The sequence below is a fragment of the Oreochromis aureus genome, linkage group 3 (genome assembly GCF_013358895.1).
Source record: "Oreochromis aureus strain Israel breed Guangdong linkage group 3, ZZ_aureus, whole genome shotgun sequence".
Lineage (NCBI taxonomy): Eukaryota > Metazoa > Chordata > Actinopteri > Cichliformes > Cichlidae > Oreochromis > Oreochromis aureus.
The window spans coordinates 43,624,887-43,645,355 of record NC_052944.1 but is presented as its reverse complement, the minus strand read 5'-3'; the positions used below and the strand labels follow the sequence as shown (position 1 = coordinate 43,645,355).

Genomic DNA, 20,469 nt, shown 5'->3' with positions numbered 1-20,469 from the left:
GCCAGTTTCTTAACAAAAACATTTCTGCTCTGAACTGGAAGAAAAAACCCTGAGTAGAAGCTCACATCAAGACAATAGCTCCTCGGTTCACAGTAGCATCGCTCAGCTAGCATGCTAACAGCACATTTGAGTTACTCACCCCTCCTTGCTGTGCTGAATCATAGCATAAGCGAATCACTCAGGACTCACTAACCCCTCCTCCTGGCTCACAGCTCAAACGAGTTGAACGAATCACTGACTCGCTCACCCCCTCCCTTGCTGTGCTGAATCATAGCGTAAGGCGAATCACTCACTCACTCAGCCCCTCCCTCCTGGCTCACAGCTTCTTCTTCTTCTTGGTTGGCAACCAATGTTAAGGCGCTTTACCGCCCCCTGGCTCACAGCTCAGTGGACATTTAGATGAGAAAATATATATTTGACACATTTAAGGAAAATACCAATAAAATAAAATAAAAATAAATAAATGTTCCCTTTAGAATTTTTTTTGCTCTTTTTTGCTCTAAAAAAAATAGTTTTCTTTTACACTCATTCATCTTAGCAGTAGGATTTACATTAAAAGAGAAACAAATTAAGTTTGAGTGAAAATATAAATTTTTGCACTCTCTGGTCAACTGACTCAGTGACTCAAATGACTCAAGAAACTCGATTCACTTTGGTGAGTGACTCATTAAAACTCGATTCAGTAAAAAGAATCGAATTTACCATCACTAGCCTGAACCCACTTATTGAATCAGTCACTCTTTTGACAAAACCATAAGCACTTTTAACCTGTTCAGACACATCTTGTCAACACATTGTCATTGTGATGCACCTGTGTTGCATAATGGTGAGCACAGGTGGCAAAAGTCAAACACAAGTAATGCTCAGGTGTCACCGGTTGAACACAACAACTCAAAATTGATCACACTTGTGTCTAATGATGTGGGGTACATATAAGCCAGAGCACTGGTTTGTGAGGCACTACAATGGATAGACATCCAAAAAAAGGAGTTTGTGTGAGAGATGAAATCTTTCACATTTCAGATGAAGTCAGAGCTACTGTGATTGATCATGTCCTTGTCCATGGTATGACAATGAAGGAGGCCGGACTAAGGGTACAACCAAACATCAGTAGATTCCACCATACTCCCCCTTCCTGAACCCAATTGAAGAATTCTTCTCCGCATGGTGGTGGAACGTTTATGAACGCCAACCTTACACCAGGGTGAATCTCTTGCAAGCCATGGAACTGGCCTGTGGTGACATGGGTGTGGAGGCATGTCAAGCCTGGATACGGCATGCCAGGGTTTTTTTTTTCCCTCGTTGCCTGGCCAGAGAAAATGTGGCCTGTGATGTAGATGAAGTCCTGTGGCCTGACCCAGTACGGAGAAATGATGCTGTGGCGGAGTAATGCACTTATATTTGTGTGCTTCTACGTACAAGTGCTACATGTAAATGCACAGGATTTCTGTTTTTTGGCAAATTCTCTTTTCTATGTACAAGTGTTAGGAATGCCCAGGTATTTTGTTTTGCAACATGCATTTAGCCTAAATAAACATTTATTTCTACAGCTTCATGTCCTGAGCACTGTGTTTTCCTTTTTTCTATGTAGTGTTTAGTGACTACTCAGTAGAGTATTTAATTTAGATTGACTTGAGGCAGGATTTGATGGCATAGTTCAGTTTTGAACTGTTTTGGGGTGAAAGTTTGGTTTTGCAAGAAGAGTCAGAGGTTTTGTGAATGTAGCTTGAAAATTGGGTTTTGTGTTCGCAGTGTGGGGAAAAGGAGATCAGCTTTCCAGGAATGTGTCTTAGCAATCGAGAAAAACTGTAACGTGCTGGCAGCTCATGAACCGTTTGTCTCATTTCCACCTAAAATCCATCTCAGCTGGAAAGAAAGAACAACGAGGCTGAAGGTGGAAACTTAAATGAAGAAAAAACTCAAATCCTGTGTGCTGAATAAGACACAGGATTAAAATCAGTAAATGCAGCAGAGTTTCAGATTCACAATAACAAGATTAATCTGTAGTGTTTAAAAAATAAAGCTGTAAATGAATCCTGAAAGTCTGAACTCACAGCTGCAGTCTGACAGTTTTATGAGATCAGAATTTAAAGAAGCCGATCACTTTCCCTGATGGTCTCCTCGTCTGATTTTTCGGGGTGTCAATAGAAAATACCTTTAAACAACATAACCAGAAATGTTTGTATTTAATGAAGCTTGGCTCTGATGACCATTTTCAGTTTGTTTTTAGGTAAATATTTCATTTTGCCTCTGGTTTGTATTTCCAGGTATGTTTTCTGTTGTCTTATATCATCTTCTGTAAATCATCAGTACCGTTTGTTATAGTTAGTTAAAAAAATAGACAGAAAATTCAGAAAAATTCAAACCCATAAAAATAAATATGTATTTACAATATGTACACAGAAAGATTATGAAAGGCAGCACTTTGTGCTACAACATCCATCAGTAACCAGAAGAGTAAGAAATAATCTCTCCCTTCAGCCACATTAATGATTACAGCTGTGAATTCAATCCCAGGATAAGAGGAGCCTGAATTAACATAAGTCATGTTACACAGCACACATCACTTCCTGTAATTAAAGCAGCTGAGAGTATTTTGTTGATGTGACTGATGATTCGCTCTGATCCAAAGTTGGTCCTGCACAGAGAATCCTGTCAGTCCCAGTTTGTTTTTCTGAGACACTCAACATCTCTACATCAGCATAGAGGTGTCGTTGGCTTAATTTCTTTCTCAACACAACCCACAGAAAAGAAAACACCAAGATTAAAGCTACGGCTGCTGTCACTCCAATTATGATATGGTTTCTTGTTGATATTAAAGTTGGTCTCCGAGGTTTGAGCTGATCAGCAGCTTCTGTAAAAGACAAAAAAAATCCTAGTTGCCATTTGTTCATGTCTAAAATGGATATTTGCAATGCACACATTGAATTTGAGTCATGTAAGAATAGATTATCGTAGTATTAGGGATTTAGTTGTATGAACCATAGTAAAACATTATATTCATTATTCAGGTCAGGCTACTAAACATTCACACATAGAGCGCACACAGAATTGGGAGAATAGGTCAGAGGTTCATGTGAGAAGCAGAGGTGACAGAATGCTGCCGTTACTGGGACACAGTGTTGGTGAGCCAAAGCTGGGAGAACACAGTGTGCGAAGAGGTGGGCAGCAAGGACACGAGATAAGGAGGCAGGAGATAGAGAGGGATCAGGAGGCACCTATTTTGAGAGACAAAGGTTGTTGATGTCTGTGTTGTAGAATCATTACCCTGTTTTAGGTTGCATTATACTTCTGATTTAGAAATTGTGAAATTATTCCACTGATTTGTATTACACTACACTGCTGATTTATTGTTGCAAATCAATTACACTGTTTATGAAGAAATACTGTTTGCAGAGAATCGTGGCCTTGCTTTCCTGATTACAAAGATACCAGAACATACTGCACGGGAGATTCTCCCTCATCTCACACAGGAGGAGAAAAGCAGGAAGCCAAGGTTGTAACTTAGGCTCACTGAGAGAGAGAAAGAATGTGGATGTTTAAGTTTTTTATGTCCACATCTCCCGTCCGGACGCTTGTAATGCTCGAAGTGTTTGTATGGAATAAAGAGAATTGTATTGATTAAAGTGATTGTTGATTGAGCATTAAAACACTGAGTGTTGTTCTTCTTTCAGCCCGAAGATCAAAGGAATTGGAGTTTTTAACAGTCATAAATGAAAATTCCAGCACAAACAGTTCACAGAAGCTAAGCAGTCAATTTTAGCAACGCAGTGAGAGCTATTGCAAAAAAAGGTAATTAATCAGCAAACCGGTGACATTGAGTCGCCAGAGCTGAAACCATAATCTGTCCTTACTTTACACTTGGTGACAGTGGGAAGGAAAAAGTTGATTTCAAGAGGAACAAACCTCCAGCAGAACCAGGCTCAGGGATGGGCTGACATCTCCCTCGACTGGTTGGGGTGAGTGGGAAAAGTCTCACACTTGGATAAAGCACTTGAAGCTTGAGACTGTGGATACAAACTTCTAGCTTATGCCTTTTAATATGCTGAGAGATCAGAGCGATGAAAAGCTGGAGAATCATTAGATTTTTACTTTTCAGCTGTCTGTAAATGAACAGCTATGTTTCAAAAGAAACCGTTAACAGCTAAATCAGGATCATTTTACTTTAATGTGCTCTTTAGTGATGTGTCAGTCGCGAACGAAACGGCTCTTAGAGCCGGCTCTTTGAAGTGAATGTGATCCGGCTCCTTATTGGGAGCTGTGTTTTGTTTCTTTGCTTCACTCGTGAGTCTTGTGCTCGTGCTGAGCAGACGGAGGAGGGGCGGTAGTTACACTCGCAGTAGCACAGGAACCGAGCAGGAGGGAGGGAGTACTTCAGATCTTGTCCAGTATATTTATTATTGTGCTATCTACTGTACAATATAAAGCGCCTTGAGGCGACTTTTGTTGTGATTTGGCGCTATATAAATAAAATTGAATTGAATTGAATTGAATTGAATTATAATTCAAGGCCTTGTTGATAACATAATGATAGAAATTGTCTGGTGTGAAGACGAGGAGAGTGCCAGGGTCACAGGTCATAGAACTAGTAAACACATTTGAAGGGAGTAAGTGAACATCCATATTCAGCCCGTTACACAATTCCTCCATAACCAGCAATACATAATTGTGTGTTTACTCTTAGTTAGCATAGTTAACTAAGAGTAAACTACGTATTAACATGCTGTTTTTGTTCCCGGTTAAACTGTTTCCTCCTGAATGAAAATATTTTTAATGTTAGGTTTAATCCAGAGTCAGCTAATCTCAGCCAAACCGATTTACTCAGGAACAAATAAAACACTGTTAACATTAGTGGTGTGTTTATTAAAATATCGACATTTTAGTACTTTGGGGGTAAATTTGTAGTTTTTAATTAATCAGAACACAGTGGAAAGAAACTATATCATTTGGATCGTCTAAATTGGAAGGAACTACTTCCTCTTACGCCTTTTATAGTCATATGCGAAATACAGCTGCATAAATGTGTCGCAGCCCCCTGGCGTGCGCACTCACAACAATGGCTGAGCGTAAACGGAGTCACGTGTGGACGTATTTTACCTCCACAAACAGCCAAGAAACTGTTTGCGATACATGTGGCAAGATAGTGAGTTGTTGTGGCAACACCACGAACCTTGTCGTAGAATATGATGAGCGTATGTTGATGTGAACTGAAGAGGAGGAGAGGGACAGGTGCTGCTGGGGCGAGACAGACGTCTCTCGCAGAGTCGCTTGAGGTTTTTTTATTTCAATATGATAATTCTGCATTATTAAGCAATAAGAACAAGTATTCTGATGTCTTGTAATCATTGTGAAGCTATATTATTATATTATTACAATTACATAATACAATTATATATTGGATTTTGAAATACAATGAAACCTTACGTGTTTGTACAGAGTGTCAGTTATGGATCAGTATCGTCGATACCACCCTGAATTTTACTTGGTATTGTATCGGAAAGGAAATCAGTGTTTAAAACACTGTTCAAAATGTTAATGTTTGAAATAAACCAAACATTAACATTTCAAATAACAGACGTCTTCGAAAACATCAGAGCACCTTTGGAAATATGGAAATATCCTGATAAATTGAGCAGATATTTAAAGTTTACAGAGATACATTCTTGCCCGAAATAAAGTTCATTTTGTGACCCAGAAAGAGTAATATTTAATATTTAAAAGTTTTTAGCCGCGCTCCTCCACCATTGCTGCATTTGAGTTTTGGATGAAATGTATTCTGGGATATTTAGCTGCACCAAGTCCACACAAATCACCACCAATGCATGCTCGATAAAACAGGCGGAGCGAGTTCTCAGCTTGATGCGTGCTTTGAATTGGAACAGTACTTGGTCTCCGATTGATGACGTATTACGAGTACACGAGAACACAAGTACACATATTGAGACGGGGCCAATATTTCCAGGTTTTTCACTCACTTGATGTATCAGGATTACTCCACGTTCAAAATGGCTGACAAGTTAATGTCACATAATAAGCAGTCACATGTCTACAAAACCTCAACAGAGACAGTTTAAGAATTAAATCCATCCTGCTGTGAAAGCACATTTCACTGCACCTTCACTCCTCCCAGTCCACTTGTGACAGCCTGATTGCTCTTCACCCAATATGGTACAAACACAAAACTCATCGTCACGCCCCCAAGTCCTCTGACACTGGAGCGGCCAAACACACTATTTCTGGTTTCCACTTTCAAGCAAAAATATCTTGTGTTAAGGAAGCAGATCTCAGGAATCTAATGTTAATATTCCTCTACATGCAGTGTTGATCAAAAGAACCAATAATCAGTTTTCTCAGTTTACAGGATTCTCTTTGTTCTCATTATGATGGTCAGGAGGTCCTAACAGGATATGATGTTATTCATAGTGATGTCAGAAACAGTAAAGCTTTAAACTTGGATTTAATAGATTTATTTCAGTGCCTTCATTACTAACACAACTAAACTCATCTAATAATGGATGTCAGAAAACGTCCTCAGATAAATTCGTGGAAACCGTTTGATCAACAATGTGAATGAGACTTTTGGAGTTCACTGTAACCCTCGTGTTGTCCTCGGGCCAAAAATGGTCTCTAGGTGAATGTTAAACAAGTATATGGGAATCCTGAGGACAACACATGATGGACAAAATAACGAGACATGATCCAAGAAATCATGAACTTCATGCAAGTCTGTTCATTCATGAGCTATAATCATAAACTCGATGAAGGAAACAGTTTTTCAAGTTTACATTATTTTGAAGGTAAACAGACTGTCACTGATAATGAAACTAAATGAAATCATCGACCTCAGAGCAACGTGAAGCTGATTTGAGATGTTTAGCTTTATTTCATTTCCTGTGATTCAGTTTTTTACTGAATGGCAGTTTGTAATGAAGTATTCATGTTGATTTTATAATGATGATTATGTATGATAAGCTCTGATTAAGCTATAGCGTAGAACAGGAAGTGATGCTTTTCTTTTCTTACAGAATCAGTGGTGTTTGTGTTCTTCGATCCACACTGATCTGCTGCTTTATTGTCTGATCTCATACAAACTCTCAGAGTGTAGCTGTGAGTTCAGACCCTCAGGATTCATTTAGAGACTTAAACTTTGTACTTGATGCTTTAATGTTTTTATTGATAAGTTGAAATTGTGTTATGAACAAATGTTATTTTTCTATTTATCTATTTAAATTTTTTTTATTAATAATAGTACATGTAAACATATGTTATGGATTTATAAATGTACATTTTAAAAGCAGAACACAGCAGTGTTTGAGTCTTAAGAAGTGAAACACAACACTGACTCACACACTTGTAATCATAACTCTTATCAACGTGTCATGAATTTTTCCTGTGCGCTGCAGTTTCTTCTGTTTCATAGTTTCTACATTATTGCTGCTCCAGCTCAGCACACACCTCTGAATGACAGGAGGCAACATGACGTTTAGAGGATACTGGTGACTTATGAAAGTAGACTGGTAATAATCATTTTCTGATATTTAATACTGACTCTGCTGACTGTTGGTCTGTGTAGATCAGCAGAAATGTTTCATATAAATGTGAATTTTCAGAGTAAAACAGACCAAAGAAAACAGTCTGACACTTTCTGTTTGAAAGTTTATTAGGACATTTTTAGTTTGATGTTTGAATTCAAATGGTTTTGTTCTAAAACTCAGAGACTCAGAGAGAAAATGTGAATTTAAAAGTAAAACTCTGAACATAACCTGCTCCTAACAGTTTTTTTTCTCTTATTCTGATGTGTTGTTAGTGTAATTGATTTTAATGAATGTGAGAAACCCAGATGTGTTTGTGTCTCTGCAGTAGAGAGACGAGGAAGGATCGGCCTCTACTGTGGACTGACAGCAGCTCTGCTTGTAAAATTGTTTGCTGTAAACAGGAAAATCAAATCAAATAATAATAAAAATATTATTACACATATATTACGAATATTAATTATTATTACACTGTGATATTTTGATATTTATTGTTATCTCAGACCTTGAAAGTTACAGGTGTTTTAGGCTGAGCCCGTGGAGCAGGATTAGAGCTCTCGCTGGTTTTGGGTTAGTGACAGTTCAACAGGTGCCTGTGAAGTTGTTCAAATTAGATCTACTTTAATAATCTGTTTAAATTGGGACCCAAAGTAGGAACTCTTCCTGGGTTTAATGTTAAACTTAAATGTTTTCACTCAAAACCACAAAAACTAAAAATCTGTGCTTAAAACTGTGCTTTTCCGAGATCATTTGGAGAAATTAAAAAAAAGCCAAAAAACAAAAACGAATATTTTCTGTGTTCTGTCTCATTCCCCATGACCAGCCATATATATAAAATAAGAAGAAGCTGAGGTGTAAACAGGAACCAAAGAAGTTTGTGCTAAGTTCAAGCATTTTAGCCAGTTTAACTATGGCAGGTTGCACTCTGTTACCATTTATGTTTACCAGCTGAGGCACAGAAAAGATCACAGACTGGGAAACTGTTGGACCAACACAGGAAATCTCAGATGCAGAAGTTTTACTGTATCCAGGGCTGGCTGGGCAACACAGGAAATGTGAAAAGACAAAACAGGTTGGAACACAAACCAGTCACTAGAAGGAGCATCGGCTACAGAACACACAGTCTTAGACTGTTTGTGCTCCTCAGCACGCACTGTTTTATTTACAACTGTTGATGGTGTGTGGCTGGGCTCAGGCTGGGAAACCTCAGAATCAACAGGCTGAGGAGTAAAACAGTCCAGCGGGGATACAGTGCCAGTAACAGCGTGTAGGTGAGTCTGGGGTGGAATAACAGTCCTTTGTTCAGCTCAACAGCTGGAAAATCCATATTGGTTAACTCAGAGAAAACACTGCGAGCATTACCAGAGTCTGACGGCTCAGGAACACAAAGATCACTAGCGAGGACAACCGGTGAATAACTTGACACCGAGGTGTCACTCTGAATAATGTCTTTATATCCACGGAAGACCAAACAGTGTTACTCACAGTGGTAGATCTGTCATGAAGTCCAGGATCAGAAAGCTCGAGCTGAGCGTGTGAAACACAGTCAGTCTCTCCCACGGTTGCAGTCTGCTCAGCTGTACTGGAGCGACGGCAGCGTGAACGCCGTTTTCGGCCAATCTGACAATGTGTGATGTTTTGACAAACACCGGTTCAGGAAGTGCTCCTCTCCTGTTCAGGTGGAGCAGTTTAGTGGACCTGGTTTGTATAAACTGCAGTTTCTGGTTCTTTGAATTTAAATTGGTGTTCAGCTAAATGCAGTTTGTCACTCTGAAGATATTGTAGCTGCTGCTGAGGGATACCCTGCTGTTTTGTTCTCAGTTTGTTTTCCTGTTTTGTGCTCCTCGTTTGTTCTCGGTTGTGTTGCTGTAGTTCTTTTTGCTGCTGTGTGCATTGGTTTGTGTCCTCTGCATTCAGTGTGGTTTTGTGCAGTTCTGTCACTTGAGCAGTGACCATGATGTCTTAAATGGAGCCTTAATGATTTAAAGTGAGTGTGTGTGCCTGTTTGAGGTGGGTTTAATGGTGTATTGCTTTTCTTTGACGAAGCATTGTTTAAATTTGTGTGTCTTGAAAAGTTGTGAGGTTAATGCGTTGTTGTTCCACGATTTAATAAATCTTGGAAGCACATCTCCTGCCTCATTTTAGTGTAAAGGACCTTTGTTCAAAGAAATAAACTGTTGGTAGATCCACTTCACAACGAACCATCCATCAGTAAAAATCTAACTCAATTAGAGAAATAAATTCTTTCTCAAGAGTCTCAGATTATTCAATCAACTGGTCAAAATCTACAGTTCTTCCGATTAATTGCTCCTTCCATAATTCTTCTCCTACACCACTGCAATCTGGAAATATAAAATATTTAGGTATTAATGTCTCTCCTAAGCTTTCAGAATTAACTAAATTAAACCACATCCCGCTTTTAAAGACAGTAGAAAGTGATCTGGCTAGATGGAAATCTTTACCCATATCACTCATGGGAAGGGTTGCCGCTATAAAATGATGGTCTTGCCAAAATAAACTATTTGTTTTCAATGATCCCAAATAAGCCATCACAAGATTGGTTCAGATCTCTAGACTCATGTATTTCTAAATTCCTTTGGAAAGACAAACCCCCACGTATTAGCTTAAAAACATTACAAAGGACCAAGGATAAAGGAGGATTAGATCTGCCTAACGTTAATCACTATTTTTTAGCCAACAGGCTTCAGTTCATCTCTAGATGGTTTAAACACAGCTTCTTAGATGAGCCCTGGCTAGATGTAGAACAGGCACTATGTAATAATCTAGAAATTTCAGACCTACTATTTATCAGCTCAAACATCAAAAGACATGAATGCTTTAAAAGCATCAACATCAGCTCTTCTCTGACAGCATGGTGGGAGTTTCTAAAATGACAGTCCTCATTAATCCCATGCAAACGTACACCTATCTGGAATAACCCTGACATATTACAAAACAATAATATGATTAATTTTCCAGAATGGAGTTGTAAAGGAATTAAATACTTAGAACATATATTAGAGGGAACAGAATTTATTCCATTTGACAGACTAGTTACACAATATGGGATCAACAAGAAAAGATTTTTAGAATATCAACAAATTAAATCCATAGTAAAAAGAGATTTAACCTCAGTCAAGCTGAATTACAAACACCACCAAGTGCGGTACACTTTCTTACTCTTAAATCCCCAAATTATTATCTAAAATATACAGAACACTTTCTAAAATAGATGAATCAATATCCCTTCCTATTGCAAAGTGGGAAGCAGATTTATCAGTAAGCTTAGACCAAAACTTCTGGTCTCAGGTATGCTTAAAACCTTTAAATTGATTAAAAATCCCAGTCTGCAATTAATACAATACAAAATACTACATAGAGTGCACTATACTGGTCATCGGATGTTCAAGATGGGCTTTACATCTTCCAACAACTGCTCACACTGTCAAGGCAATACACCAGACAATTACATCCACGCCCTTTGGTTCTGTCCACCAGTGCAGAAGTTTTGGCGTGAGATATGTGAAGAACTTATCAAAGTGTCTGAAATGTAACATTCCAGCCTCCCCTTTTAGTGTGCTTGCTGAGCAACTTGGATGAGGTCACTGCAGAAATAAACACAGCCCACATTGTTTTACAGCCCTATGCATTGCCAAGAAAACGGTCCTCCTTAACTGGAAAAATAAAAATAATCTTAATTCTAATCAATATAAAAACCATCTAATAGATCACATTAGTCTTGATACAGCCTCTGCCACCACATTTGATCAATCCCTTTGGGCTCCTTTGATCGGCTTCATCACCTAGGGTGGGGGTCATGGTTTGGTCCTGCCTTCGCTATTGTGGTTGATGTGGAGGTTGGGATGGGCTTAGGCGCCATTAGAACCCCTAGAGACGTTATCCCTGGAGGGCTCAACCCGGGGTTGTGGTCATAACCTGGTTAGTGGCTCTGGTCGCTCTTAGAGGTGTTCTCCTCGTGGCTGCGTGCAGCGGGGCTGGGGATGGTCTGTACTGGCGGACGTGGGTTACTGGCCTGGTGGCCTGGCTGCCCCTGAGTGGATCCGGGGCAGGCGGGGGCTTGGGGTTGGGGTGCTTGCCTCCGTGATGGGGCTCTGGCTGGGCCTTGGGGCTTCGGTCCTCGTCGGTGTGTCGCCGAGGTTGTGGGTGGAGTGGGCACGGGGCTCAGCCCTGGCGCAGGGGCCTCTGGTGCATCGGCCTAACTGGGGGCTCTTCAACTGGCAGGGAGGTTGTTCCATCCTTGCAGAAGTCCACTCTGCAGGTGGGGAGAGACACAGGAGAGGTGGAGAATAAACCTAACCTGGGTGTCTGTTGTCTTGTGTAGTCTGGAGATGATTGAATGTTGGGGTGGGTATAGTTTCCTCTGCGGTGGGGTGGGCTTCCCCAGGTCCTGTGGGGCTTAGCGGTGCTGCTGCCATAGGCCCCGGTCTGGATGGGCCTGGGCTCCCTTGCCTTGGTGGGTACTAGAGGGGCGGGGTGCCTACTGGGGTCAGCGGGGAGCTGGCCCTAAGGAGGGGCATCTTGCCCCTCCCTTCTTTCCTCCCATCCCGGCTGCCTCCCTCTTCCCGCTCCACCACACCCACCCACACAGGTAGGGCCTTGGGGTGCGGGTGTGTCACCAGGGTGCAGGGGAGGCATTCCCCCCCCTCTGTCCCCTTCTGGCCACCTGTGCCTCAATTTTATTTCACAACTTAGACATCCACATTATTCACACTCTCATAACACACACACACATATATATATATAGGGCCTTGAGGGTGACCACGTTAACGGCGTCCAGAGGACGGTTTGGGTATTCAACCCTACCTCTGGCGCCGTGCCCACCTCTCAATTTTAAATCCATGTAGACATTGAGGGTTCTCGGGAGGGGCCAGTGCTAACACCTGCTGCTCTCTGGCAGCAGCACCATGCCCTCCTTGTTTTAAATGCACTTTAGAACAACACGCAGCAACACTACACATGAGCGGGAGGAGGGAGGTATGGGGTCTTCACACACCCCGTTCTCTACTAGCCATCGGGCGGGGGCTGGGAGGAGGTGTTGGCTGTCCGATTGGCCTCCCTGCTGCTGCGGAGCCTGGGGCGGTCTGCTTGCCTCCACCCCGGGGAAAGGGTCACATCTCTTGGGTCTGGGTGCCGTTTCCCCTGGGGGGCGAGGGTACCTGGACCCGGGGCATAGAGTATGTTTGGGGAGTATGATTGTGTGTACATGTCTATGTATGTCTATCCCTACGTTGGGTGAGTGCTGAGTGTTTGTATATGTGTGCATGAGGGTGGGAAAGCATGTTTATGTCTGTGTGTGCCTGTTTGTCTGTGTCTATATGTCAGGTCGGGTCTTAGACTCCACCTCCCGGGTACTTCCAGGCCCTCCAAGTGTGGAGGCCTATCTCCCCTCACCACACTCCCTGCTGGTAACTGATGCCCTCAGGGGTTGGTGCATTGGTGGTTCTTGGTGTCCGGGGCTGGGGCTCAGGTATGCACCAGCTCACTCCCGGTGGCTACTTGGCGGGGCCTGGTGCCTGCTCGCTCGGTCAGGCCTCTTCCGGAGCAAAGGGGCCCTCGGGCCTCCGGCCTCGGGGCCTGCAACTCGGTTCACTCTGGCACAGCTGGCTGCCGGCAGAGCCGGCGGGCACGCCAGTGCAGCCCCCTCTGGCTTCTGCTCCGTGGCTACTGGGTGACCCCCTCGTCTGGGGATCTCCTCAGCCCTTCCCAGGAGGGTGGCACGGATGCCCCTCCGGTGGTACTCCTTGGGCTCTCGCACTCTGGGGCCTCTGGATGTCTGGAGCCTGGATCTCCTCCATGCCTGCTTCATGCCCTGGGGGACGGGGCTATGGGCCTCCACACCCTCTAGCAGACTGTTACATGGGGAAACCTTTTGTATACAAGCGCGTTGATCCACACAGGTGTGCACACGGGTGTTCACTGTTCGTAGACATAGTACACCTACACAACTACACCTTTCTTAGCTGCTACTTCAAAGCACATTGTGCGCTGTCTGTCCTGCGTGCTGCACAACAACTTTCAATATTTAGTATTTACTGCTGTTCACACTTAGCTAGATTAACGTGATGGTGTTGTGTTTAGTATGTTGCTTTGTTTTTGTTTGGGTTTTTTGCTTGTCTTCTCTTCTTTTTCTCTCAACAGGTGATCCAGGAGATTTTTTTTTTTCTTTCTCTTTGTCTTTGTAAGTGCCCTTTCTCACTGTCCCTTTTCCCTTCTGTTTTTCTTTTCCTTCCTCTCTTTCTTTCTCCCTTTCCTATCCCCCAGTCATGTCTGTCCCATCTGTAACAACTGAAAATAAAAAAAAAAAAAATAAAAAAAATCTAACTCAATTTCAGTACAACAAATTCATCATTCATATAAAAAAATCAACCCTGCAGGGATCAAACATCTGATCAAACACCAGGGTTGGACACAGACTTTCTAATCTGACATCACAAAGTTATTCTGAATCTGTAAATCCAATTAAAAACTCCCCAAAACTACTATGAAAAAAAAACCCTTAAAAGGTTCAATGATAGAAGAAAAATCCTTTACATATAAAATCAACAGAGGTTCCTGATAAATAGACTAATAAACAGAGAATAGCTGAACAGTTTCTGTGACACAGACCTAAAAATGCATAAATGCTCCATGATTTTCATTTCTATCCATCATCTTGAACACTGGCTATAAATGTGTTCACTTCACTATTGTGTGATTTGGTTTCTTCACGTGTCTCCTTCAGTGCAAATAAAGGACTGTTAGAGTGTGTGCTGTGTGTTTTTCTGAAGCATGACAATCCTTTCCAACAAGTATTTCCAGCTGTTTGTCTCCCCTCTGCACTTTAATCTTTCTTCTTGTCATGTCTGTGTTTGTCCACCAGGTGTCTCCCTCAGCTCATTTTCTCCACATCAGAAGCATCAGATTTGTTGAGACGCTCTGCCTGCCAGACACAGCTCAGGGCAAAGAAACATGTCTCTCCTCCACATCTGTCATCTGAAAAATGACATTAAATGTGATCACTCTAGATACAATAAGAACAACTAAAAAAAAACCTCAAAGATTCCATTTTTGTTAAATATTAAAAGTTGAAACCTCAAAGACATTAAGTTTACAGTCATATATGATCAAGAAAATCAACAATCTTCACATTTCAGAAACTGGAACCAGCTTTAAATGTGACTAAAATAATGATAAAACAATCAATTCTCTAATCATGTGACCCTAACCCTAGATATGAAGCAAGGTGGGAGGGATATTCCTGCTGAGGTCAGCTGTTCATTGTAAGTGATGTCCTGCTTTAATTTAGAGATTGCTGAGCTGCTGCTTTGCCTGGGTGGATTTCTGGCTGCTGGGCCGAGGTTCTTATACACCAGTGGCTATTTTCATTTGTTTTAAAATTGGTTTAACTTGACAGGGGCTGAAGGCTATTATGGAGTAGATGACCTGCTCCACCTCCTGAGCTATAGTCACCTCAGTAGTGTTGCTAGCAGAAGTTGAAGTAAATTATGTAGAAATTTTCATATTCATTGATATTCTTTGCTACTCACAAAAAGCATGAACTTAGTTTCCTTGTTATTAAGGTCAATTTATTAATATCAAACCACATCTTAAAAAAAAAATCCAGTTCATTTTCAATTGCATACAAAAGATTCTTTACATTTTATGTCCAGAACACAATAAAATTGTATCTTCTGTATAAACAACACATTTTTTCCATTTTCCAAACAGGAATAGGCTTAACATCTTATTCCATATCTCTCTAGTTTCCTGAATAACTGATATGATCTACTGTATGAAAAGCTTTCTGTAGGTCAAGATAAAAACCATCAGAGAATTCATCATTTTATTGATTTTAAAAGACTGTGAAACTTACATTTTCTCTCATCAACACAGCGTCAAAGCAGTTTAAGAATTATTCACAACATTTAATCTATCAGTTAATTTCTGCCACAAACTCCTCTCTAATGATCTTACGGAGTTCACGAGACATCACACACTGGACTGAGACATGAACTACTTTTTGTGCAGGTTTTATTGTATTAAAACAATATTTTCTTCTATGTAAAGGAAGTAAATAAAGAACAGAAAGGAAGAGAAATCCTGCAAATTCAGAAAATAGAACAAACTACATAATATGTAGCTTGTGCTATTTAAACTACATAAGACTGGCCCCCTATAAAATCCAAATCTTTAAGAAATAAAAATGAAGTTCCCAGTGTTATTGTCGTTTAAGCAATGAAAAAACTTGAGGTCCTAAAACTGTTGAATTATTGCTTGATTATGTTTATGCATTACTTCCTTTACTTACTTTGGGGTCCAGTGGAAACTCTTTTGAAATAAATTTCTCACATGTCACTCTGATCTGTTCACAAAGATTCAACAGAGAAAAAGTGTTGCATTGATTTTTATACAGTTTCAGGTAAATTTACAGGTAACTACAGACAATCAATCATAAGATGTCAGACTCGCAGTCATAAAGTGATCTCTGTGCAGAGAAGAAACAGCACAAGAATGAGTTCTCAACAGCAAAGACAAAAACAAAAAACTGGAAGCTCAAAGGTCTATTTGACTTTAATCAACTCTGCAGCTGCAGTTCCAACCCCCCAAAGCCAAAGTCCAGCATAGAGCGGCTGAGTGAATGTGGTCTGGACTCTGTGGAGGAGAGTCATGGTTTCAGAGACGCTGTAGAAAGACAGAATACCTGCTCTGTGATCCAGGTACACTCCTACTCTGGAGGACCGAGGACCTGAGAGGACAGTTTGAACATGGTTGTGACGAAATTTAAAACTTCCTGTGAACCAATATAATGCCCAAGATTTGTTATTGTTTCCAAATACACATTCATCGATGCTCCCTGCTCTCCTGATATTCTTGTATGCGACTGCTACACAAACTCCTCCCCCTCTCCACTCCACCTCCCAGTAACAACATCCAGTCAGACTCTCTCTACTCAGGACCTGACAACATCCAGTGAATCTGTCTGGATGATCAGAATAAGACTGTTGTTGGTTCATAAATGTTACTTTTCTGTTCCCCTCAGATAATAACAGATGTGTGTTTGCTGTGTTTGGATCCAGTGTGATTTCACGTGAATATTTTAAGAATCCAGCTCTGGTCTTTGGCTCTGGTGGTGACAGTAAAACATCCACTTCAGTGACTGTCAGTGAGATGTTTGTCCATTCCTCTCTCAGAATGTCCTGTAGTTTATCTCTGGTCTCTGACACAGCTGCTGTCACATCCTCAAAGTACCTCAGAGGACGAATATTGATGCTGGATGAGTGTGTAGACTCACTGAGTGCTGACAGTGAGGGGTAGTTGTGTAGAAACTGGTTGTGATCCTCTGTGTGTGAGAGCTGCTCCAGCTCGCCGTCTTTCCTCTTCAGCTCAGCGATCTCCTGCTCCAGCTTCTCCTGAAGCTCTTTGACTCGACTCACTTCAGTTTCCTGCTGGGATCTGACCTGCTGCTTCACATCAGAGCTTCTTTTCTGGATGAGACGGATCAGCTGAGTGAACATCTTCTCACTGTCCTCCACTGCTTTATCAGCAGAGCCATTGATGGCCTCCACCTCCTGTTGAAGCAGCTTCACATCTTTCTCTCGCTCCTGGATTCTCTGCTGGATGTTTAGTCGTCTCACCTCGAGCTCCTTCTGCTTCTCAGTCCTTTCTGCTGCAGCTGGGACTGTTTCATGGCCTTTATGTTCATCCATTGTGCAGAGATAACAGATACTCTGCTGATCAGTACGACAGAAAATCTTCATCACCTCCTCATGACGAGAGCAGATGTTCTCCTGGAGCTTCTTGGAGGGGGCCACCAGCTTGTGTTTCTTTAATGGAGCTGCATCATAGTGAGGTTGGAGGTGTTTCTCACAGTAAGAGGCTGGACAAGATAAACAGGACTTGATGGCTTTCAGCTTCCTCCCAGTGCAGAAATCACAGGCCACATCTTCAGGTCCAGCATAGCAGTGATCAGCTGGAGCAGCTTGGAGTCCAGTCTTCTTCAGCTGCTCCACTAAAGCTGCTAACATGCTGTTTTTCTCCAGGACAGGCCTCGGTGTGAAAGTCTTCCTGCACTGAGGGCAGCTGTGGATTCCCTTCCTGTCCTCTTCATCCCAGAAACTTTTAATACAGTTCCTGCAGTAGCTGTGTCCACAGGCTGTAGTCACCGGATCCTTCAGTAGATCCAAACAGATGGAACAAGAGAAGGTTTCTCGGTCCAGCTGAACTCCTTTCTGTGCCATTTCTCCTCTCAGTGTCAGTGACTGTGTGAGTTTCTCTTCCTTATAACGGAAACTAGTCTGAGCTCTGATCTCAACAACATGTTTCTGCAGTGAATGGAGCCTGTCAGCTCTTACACGTCACCACATGTTGGTTACACCCATGTTCAAAGTGCAGATCTGAAGGGGAGGGAACGAGGAAACACGTGGACAGAGAGGAGGTGCTGTGTTTAAGAGCAGGAAGAAGAGGGAGGGTTATCAGGCTGTGCTTCACTCCAGGAAGAGGAGCAGCTTGAGAGCAATACTGTGTGTTTAACCCTTTTTATTTACTGCTCACATCAACTTTTCACCTTGTTAACACTTTCTTCTACATAAATAAACTTTAGAAATGTCAGAGTTCTCACTGAAGTTAACAAACAGTCCTTCAGTTTCAGTCAATGCAGGAGGATAATGATCCTAAACATACAGATAAGGCAGCCACTGACATGATGCTTATGTTGCATTTAAGTTTATGTTCATTTCAATTGTTTCTCTCCTTCAAACACCATCAAAGGTGAGAGGGTGCAGCAGGTGTAGTAGTTGGTATATGAGACAGTAAACATTTTAAAGTGTTTTCAAACACATTCAGCTCCACAAAAATGTGATAAATGTTTGACAGGAATAAAAAGAAACTCTGATCCTTCTTTAAAAGTATTTTTATGTTATTATGGTCGAGTTGATCACAACAATAATCTTGAGCAGGGACGTGGCTAAATACAGGTATGTGAGAACCAGTCAATATTAAGGTCTCCAGTGACTGACTGCAGCTTTGTGACCTGGAGATACTGGATATTAGAACTTGGTGGTCTGTAACAGCAGCCCACTAGTATAGGTTTTACAGGAGGAAGCTGGACCTGTAACCACAGAACTTCCAGTCGGATCAACAGTCACAGCAAGAATCAGCATCTGCACATTTATCATCAAGAGCAGCAGGGGGCGCTGTTACACACAGAGGCAGGTTCTCTCCCAAATGTGTCCAGAACAAGAGCTGAGCAGCTTTTTCTGTGAGTCAAAGTATTTCTAACAAACTACAGCAGATCACAGAGCCTGTGTCAGCTCAGCTATCAGAATCAAACAGTGAAGCTGACCTGTGTAAGTCAGCAGGTCAGACAGTATGTTAATGAGGGGAAATCTACAAACCAGTGATTAACTTTTCATAAACCACATTTAATACAAATCTATGATACGTCCATAAGTCTGCACAGTCTGAAACCTCCTCACATTTCAGCCCTCATTTCTCATCATATTGTAATCTACAGTTATTTACGGTTCAATGAGTTTTGCTTGGAGTTTGCAGCTTCTGAGAGAATTATTTACATCACTGAAGTATTTATGATTCCCCTGGTATAAAAAAGCTTCACAGTAAAATCTCATCTTTGTAACATTCACACTGAAACATGTTTATTATACTGCATGATAAACACAGCTGAACACGACGTCCCCAGAAACATGTTTTATTATCAGAAACAGACAAAAAGAATCAGCTTTCCTGACCTACAGTTTGATGCTTCAAAAGCACGAAGGACAAAAAATGTAAAGAATTGAAATGTAAGAAATCTGTCCTCTCCTCATCCTCCCCACCACCCTCAGGATCTCCATAACAACTGTAACTAATACCAGAATAGGTCAAAGGTCAGAGTTGTTAAAGTAGTTAAATATATGAAATACTCAACAGTGTGTCAGAGAGAAGGGATCAGCTATCAGTCTGAGTCACACACTGAGCAGTTTGGCAGCATTCATGGTTTTATTGACACAGTTATGATCAGTTTGAACTGTTGCAGCATTTTCACTCCTGCTCTGCATGTTGTGCAGTTACTGATGTGTTAAACTGTGTGTGTGCAGGCTGTGGCTCTGTTTCACTAACACAGTTCAACTACAGAGGGCGCTAAAAGGGTCCAGGTCATGTTAGACTTAAATGCTTGAAAAGAAGTTCAGTTTCCTTCTTTTTAAGATATCCAGGCTGAACTTCATTACAACAATTAAAGCGTCTACCAATGAGAGTTCAGGATACTGTGATTGATCTACGACGGGGTGGTAAATACATCAGAGGGTGACCTCAACTGTTTTTATGTCTAGTTAACAGAAAGAGTAGGAGTATAAGCCATGTTTGCTCAGCAGCAGCTTTATATTAAAGGTTGTAGCTTTAGTATTTTAGCTTTTATATAAACCCTGTTTCACCCCCTGCTATGTGCCTATTGTGAAGAGGGAAGCTGTGACCACTAGAAGTACAGTAGTAGGTGGTCGGAGGAGGCTTTAGTGGAACTACAGGGTTGTTTTGAGCTGACAGACTGGGAGACACTCTGTGAGCCTCACGGTGAGGACACCAGTGGGCTTACTGAGTGTGTCACTCACTACATAACCTTCTGCACCAGCTCCATTGTCCCAGCACGGACACATTGCACCATTGCCGCCTCTTGTCCAACATTCACTTCCACTCGTGACCAGATTCAAAGACAAAGGAGAAGACTCCAGTCAAGCACGTCTGCTGGACCAGACCAGATGAGTCCTGTGTCCTCAAGGCCTGTCCCACCCAGCTTTGTGGAGTCTTTTATAAATCGTTCATGCTGAGTTTGCCAACTTCAGAAGTTTTATGATGACTCAGCAGTGGTTGGATATATCAGTGTGTCACTGTCCGGGTGAGTGCAGGTTTTTCCATAGAGCCAGTGGTTCCACCTCTGGGCGGA

The 20,469-nt window shown here is 41.6% G+C and overlaps 1 protein-coding gene across 1 annotated transcript; it reads right to left on the bottom strand.

The window, feature by feature from the left end:
- Window positions 1–15,361: 15,361 nt before the first annotated feature.
- On the bottom strand, window positions 15,362–17,879 carry LOC116320446 (tripartite motif-containing protein 16-like). Its single transcript, XM_039608591.1, has one exon. It carries the CDS (start codon window positions 17,768–17,770, stop codon window positions 16,094–16,096), a length of 1,677 nt encoding a protein of 558 aa, XP_039464525.1. The 5' UTR covers window positions 17,771–17,879; the 3' UTR covers window positions 15,362–16,093.
- Between the last annotated feature and the right edge of the window lie 2,590 nt (window positions 17,880–20,469).